This window comes from Neophocaena asiaeorientalis, unplaced genomic scaffold (genome assembly GCF_003031525.2).
Source record: "Neophocaena asiaeorientalis asiaeorientalis breed wild unplaced genomic scaffold, Neophocaena_asiaeorientalis_V1.1 scaffold118, whole genome shotgun sequence".
Taxonomy (NCBI): Eukaryota; Metazoa; Chordata; class Mammalia; order Artiodactyla; family Phocoenidae; genus Neophocaena; species Neophocaena asiaeorientalis.
The window spans coordinates 2,530,939-2,537,463 of NW_020175528.1; the positions used below are offsets into that span (position 1 = coordinate 2,530,939).

The 6,525-nt window shown below is 40.0% G+C and overlaps 1 protein-coding gene across 1 annotated transcript in view; it reads left to right on the forward strand.

Moving 5' to 3' along the window:
* GRK7 (G protein-coupled receptor kinase 7) overlaps positions 1 to 6,525 on the forward strand; it is a 37,152-nt gene that overhangs the window by 21,281 nt on the left and 9,346 nt on the right. The window contains exon 3 of the mRNA XM_024769108.1: positions 4,938 to 5,212. Within this exon, the coding sequence (XP_024624876.1) occupies positions 4,938 to 5,212 (275 nt within the window). The remainder of the gene's footprint in view (positions 1 to 4,937; positions 5,213 to 6,525) is intronic.

Sequence of the window (6,525 nt, forward strand, 5' to 3'; positions counted from 1 at the left end):
GGATAATTCTTTTTTATTTCATCCTTTAACAATTCTATTTTTTATTATTTTTAGTGATGTATAATCTCAATATATAATTAAACATTTACATGTCAGAGAATTCAAAATGACACTTCTTTTTTTAACTGAAATATAGTTGTGGTACAATATTATATGTTATAGGTGTACAGTATAGTGAGTCAGAATTTTTAAAGGTCATACTCCATTTATAGCTATTATAAAATATTGGCTATATTCCCTATGTTGTACAATATATCCTTGTAGCTTAGTTTATACCTATTAGTTTGTACCTCTTAAAGCCCTACCCCTGTATTGCCCCTCCCCACTTCCCTTGCCCCACTGGTAACCACTACTTTGTTCTCTGTATCTGTGAGTCTGCTTCTTTTTTGTTATATTCACTTGTTTGTTGTATTTTTTAGATTCCACGTATAAGTGATATCATATGGGGTTAACTATTGACTAATGGAAGTAGGAGATGGGAGGGAGCTGGGCCGATAGATGCCCCTCCTCTGCTCTCCCCTGTGGTTCTTCCTTGTGACTCTTGCAGAAGAGTTTCATGTGCTGATGAACTAGCAGCCAGTGTGGTAACGTCTGGCGTCACATCCCCCCACCCCTTACTCCTTTTTCCCCTGTGCATTCTATTATGAAAACTTTCAGACATACAGGGAAGTTGAAGGAATTCACAGCGAGCACCTGTACACCCATGACCTAGAGTTTACCTTTGACATTTTAAACACCTTTATTGAGATATAATTTAAATACCATACAATTGACCCATTTAAAGTGTACAGTTCAGTGGTTTCTAGTATATTCACAGAGATATACAAACATTATCGCAATTTTAGAATATTTTCTGCACCCCCAAAAGAAACCCCCTACCCATTAGCAATCACTCCCATTCCCCTTCTCCCAACCCTAAACAACCACTAAAATTGGTTGCATGCAATTTTAGATACTGCATTTCAGTGGAATCCTACAGTAAGTGGTCTTTGGCGACTGGCTTCTTTCACTCATAGCATAATGTTTTCAGGGTTCATCCATGTCATAACGTGTCAATACTTCAGTCTTTTTTATAGCTGAACAATATCCCATTGTGCATTATTAACATTTTATTAGACTTGCTTTATCACATGCCCATCCATCTCTCCATCCCTCTGTTGATCCATTAATCCATCTTATATCTTTCACGTGTTTCCCCCATTTTGTTGTTCTCGTTGTTGAGCACACAGAATTCTGAGTCATTGAGGGTGAGGTTACATAAGATAATAATTCTTCCCTGGTGGCACAGTGGTTAAGAATCCGCCTGCCAATGCAGGGGACATGGGTTCGATCCCTGGTCCAGGAAGATCCCACATGCCGTGGAGCAACTAAGCCCGTGCGCTGCGCCACAACTGCTGAGCCTGCGCTCTGGAGCCCACAGGCCAGAACTATAAAAAAAAAAAAAAAAGAAAAAAAAGATAATAAGAGCAATGATGAAAAATTGGCAGTGTTTTCTGTTAAACATGTGCTTTGACCTTCACATTTTTAATACCATGCTCTCTGACCTAAGAAATTTATAAGTATATATCTTATTTTCTGGCCTAGTTAACTTTCTTTCTCCTCTGATAAATATTACTTTTTTCCTTTCCGAAGTACTTAAAATTAGAGAATGAGCTTTTAAAAATGAGATATTTAAAAAATGAGTGTGTATTTCTTACATGAAAACTAAACATTATGAAGGACTTGCTTGAAGTTTTACTCGTGTTCTCACTGGATATTTCCCCCATTTTTTAAGCTTTTTCCCAACCGTCAGTGCCTTCACCTTGCACACCTCTCAAGTGAAGCTCATATCACATTACCACATGGCCACCCTCGGTGCAACATGTGAGGCTGGGAGATGGAGTGCTTAGCCTTCTGGCTCTATAGTAAAGGGACAAAGGGAAAAGGGAGCCTGGGAATGGACTTTCGCCACCTTGGCAGACAGTGTTTCTCAATTTCATCTACATCTCCCCCTCCAGTCTCCCCTCCTACCATTGCATCCCACAGAGCTTATACTCCAGAAATGCCAAATTAATTAAAGTTCCCCAAGCACCCCACATTTTTCCGGACTCCATCTCTTGCACATGTCCATTACCTGGACAGCCTTCTCTTTGTGAGAAGGTTCTTCCCTCATAATTCAGCTCAGCTGTCACTTTTCAGTAACGTATCCCCAACACACACATTCACACACACACACACACACACACACACACACACACACACACTCTGGGCTCCCTATGTTTGTTTTCCACTCCCATTAAGGCATTTACCCTCCTTTACTGAATTAACCTTTTGACCTGTCTCCACCAGCCTATAAATCCTCAAGGTCAGGGGCCAGGCCTAGTATGTCTTGGTATCCCTAGAAATCACTGCAGGGTGTGGCTTAACAAATATTTGTTGGATAGTGGATGGAAAACATCTAGTTACCATCTTCACTATTGTTTACGTAAGAAACATTTTGTTGGGCGTGCAGCAAGGGAGGCTTGGGGGTAAACACCCAGTTTGATACAAAGATGAGTAAGACTGTATCCTGGGCCTCAGAGGAGCCTACAGCACCCTTTTGTTTTGGCAGACGTAACTCTGGACAAGATGCCAGGACAACAGATGTAAACTGTTGTCCCAGGCCAACCGGAACATATGGTCACCCAAATTACACACACACTCCTACGAAAACAGCAGTGCCATGCTGACTCATGCCCAGCCTGTCAGACCAAGGTCACTTCCACAATTTTCTTGCTCAAGCCAATTACTCCTCATTAGTGCTTAGGTCATTTATGTTTTTCATTGTTGTTATCCATGTAAAAATCATCCGTGAAATTTAATGTTCCTAAGGTATTACATATATTGTGTACATTAAAAACATATATTTAAGCTACTAGACAGAAAAATAATCACCCAGTAAACAACTAAAAATACTTTCCAACCTTTTTTGATGTACTGAATTCACATTTATAATCAGTAACCCATTACATATATGCACTTCTTGGTATTAACACTAGACTCTAGTCTATTTTTTTTTTTTTTTTTTTGGTTGCATGGCGGGCACGTGGGCATGGCCCCTACAGTGGGAGTACAGAGTCTTAACCACTGGACTGCCAGGGAAGTCTCCTGGTCTGTTGTCTTTATTGAAAGGCATTGGGTGTTTCCAGCTTGCAACCGTTAAGAATAATGACGCTGCGAACATCGCGATGTAGATCCCTTTCCCTTTCTTCTGAATCAATTCTTTGAGCTACTTGCTCCAAAGTCAAGTGACCTGGTTGAAGAACAGGAACAGTTGATACATCTCATTGTCTATGCTCTGTGTCTTACTGCTCTCCTAAAAATCGGAGTCAAATTACAGAGCACATCTGTTTCTCACAACTCTGCCAATAATTTATGTTCTCATTTTTATGTAAATATTAATAGAAGCTTATTGTCGTTTTAGGGTGTTCTTTGCATTTTTAAGTGCTGCAAAGGTTATACATTATACTTTAATCAAAAGCAGCTTAGTTTTTATGAAAACATATTATAATGTAAATACATACTTTATAATTACAAGGTATGTTGCAGGTATTCATTACATATTTGTTGAATGAATGAACGTATTGAAATTATACTCAGTTACAAAGAGACAGATGCTGCGTGATTCCACTTATAAGAGGTACCTAGAATTGTCAGATTCATAGAGACAGAAAGTAGAATGGCGGTTGCCAGGGCCTGGGCCGTTGGGGTAATGGGGAATTGTTTTTTGGGTTTTTTTTTTTTGTTTTGCTTTGTTTTCTTTGGCTGTGTTGGGTCTTCGTTGCTTCACGCGGGCTTTCTCTAGTTGCGGCGAGCAGGGGCTACTCTTTGTTGCAGTGCTCAGGCTTCTCATTGAGGTGCCTTCTCTTGTTGCAGAGCACAGGCTCTAGGCACGCGGGCTTCAGTAGTTGTGGCACGTGGGCTCAGTAGTTGTGGTTCATGGGCTGTAGAGCGCAGGCTCAGTAGTCGTGGTGCACGGGCTTAGTTGCTCCACAGCATATGGGATCTTCCCGGACCAGGGCTCGAACCTGTGTCCCCTACATTGGCAGGCAGATTCTTAACCACTGCACCACCAGGGAAGCCCAATGGGGAATTGTTTAATGAGTATAGAGTTTCAGCTTTTAAAGATTGAAGAGTTCTGGAGATTCATTGCACAACATAAATGTACTTAAAACTCTTTAAACACTTAAAATGGTAAGATGGTAAATTGTATGCTACGTATATTTAAAAATATATATATACACACATTAACCCAATGGTCATTTGGTATATATTGTCGGTAGAAGTGTGCCTACAATATGTAGTCTTGCATGTTAAATGAAGTTTCATGTGTGGAATTTTATGGATTAAAATTTCTGTATTAAATTTTCAGTACAGAGACAAACAGGCAAAGATGGCTGATATATTAGTATCATTGCATAGCAAATAGAGTAAAAAAAATCATAGACCAGATAATATTATGTGAACGTCCAATATTAACAATAAAGAACTCCACTTAAAAAAAATCACGCGTCTAATTTTCTATTATCTGTGAATAAAAAGCAGAAGCAGGACTTAGGGGATCTTAGAGACAGCCGCGTGAACTTTTTACCTTAAAGATGAGGTGAGGGGACTAGGAGAGTCTAGGTGATTTTCCCACTTCAAGATCAGCCGTATCTCTCTCTTTCATAATGCACTCCAACCAAATCCTCTTTATGTCTCATTGGCCAGAATGGATTGCATGGCCTGCCCTGACTGCACCAGAGGCTGCTGGGAAAGCAGGGAATAGAATAGGTTAGACACATGGCCACTCCAAGTAAATTAGGGTTCCCTCAACAAGGAAAGAAAAGGATAAAGGGTGTTGAGTAGGCTGTCAGCAGTGTCTGTTCAACTCACATTAGTGTTTTTGTTTTGTTTTGTTTTTGTTTGGGGCATTACAGGCTGGAACCAATGGTTATATGGCTCCTGAAATCCTAATGGAAAAAGCGAGTTATTCCTATCCTGTGGACTGGTTTGCAATGGGATGCAGTATTTATGAAATGGTTGCTGGACGAACACCATTCAAAGATTACAAGGAAAAAGTCAGTAAAGAGGATTTAAAGCAAAGAACACTGAAGGAGGAAGTCAGATTCCAACACGATAACTTCACAGAGGAAGCAAAAGACATTTGCAGACTCTTCTTGGCTAAGACACCAGAGCAACGCTTAGGAAGCAGGTAACTATCATATAAAGACATGATTAGTGATGTCAGCATTTCCACAGGGATTTGGAGAATACTTTGGATTAATGACAAAGGCTTGGGATTAAGTAGTAGTAGTATTTTCCTGTTATTATTTGTATATTATGTGGTTAAGTATTTTCAACACTTTCAAACACTATGAACATTTGATATGGAACAATCTCCAAGACGTATTTTTTTAAAAATAAATACTGCAGTTTTTAAATTTTATTTTATTTATTTATTTATTTTTGGCTGTGCTGGGTCTTCGTTGCTGCACGCAGGTTTTCTCTAGTTGCAACGAGCGGGGGCTACTCTTCGTTGCCGTGCACTGGCTTCGTATTGCGGTGGCTTCTCCTGTTGCCGAGCATGGGCTCTAGGCACACGGGCTTCAGTAGTTGTGGCACGCGGGCTCAGTAGTTGTGGCACATGGGCTTAGTTGCTCCGCAGCATGTGGGATCTTCCCAGACCAGGGCTTGAACCCGTGTCCCCTGCATTGGCAGGTGGATTCTTAACCACTGCGCTACCAGGGAAGTCCTCCAAGATGTATTTTAAAGTGAAAGTTTCTGCCCCTTTAAACATCTCTGTAAAATATCATTAATCAGTCAACAAATATTTATTAAGTACATATGATGTTGCCAGCTATGTTAAGTACAGTTGAAATTAGTTTTGAGGAAAGTCAAGTTTTATTGCCTACAAAGAAATAATAAGATCAAGATATTTTAGAAGAAAAAAATAAGAAAACCTGATCTATGGCAGTGAGTAACTGTGTTATGTAAGGAGAAAACCAAGGGTTTTCAAGTCACAGACATAGACTCACAACCCAGCTTGGCTACATACTGATCATTTTACCCCAAGCAACTGAATTACTTTCTTGGAGTCTCAACATCCTCATATATAAAATGGGGTTTTTTTGTGGGTGTGATTGTTAATTTTATGTCTTAACTTGACTAGGCCACAGTACTCAGATATTTGATCAAATACTATTCTAGATGTTTCTGTGCAGGTATTTTTTAGGTAAGATTAACACATAAATGAGTAGGTTTTGAGTAAAGCAGGTTATTCTTCATTATGTGGATGAGCCTCATGCGATTTGTTGAAGGCCTTAATAGAAAAGGACTGACCTCCCTGGGAGAAGAAGGAATTCTGCCAGCAAACCACCTTTGAACTTGAACTGTGACTCTTCCCCGAGTCTCCAGCCACACAGCCTACCTTGCAGAATTTGAACTTGCCAAACCTCCACAGTTGCCTGAGCCAGTTCCTTAAAATAAACTCTCTCTCTCTCTCTCTCTCTCTCTCTCTCTCTCTCT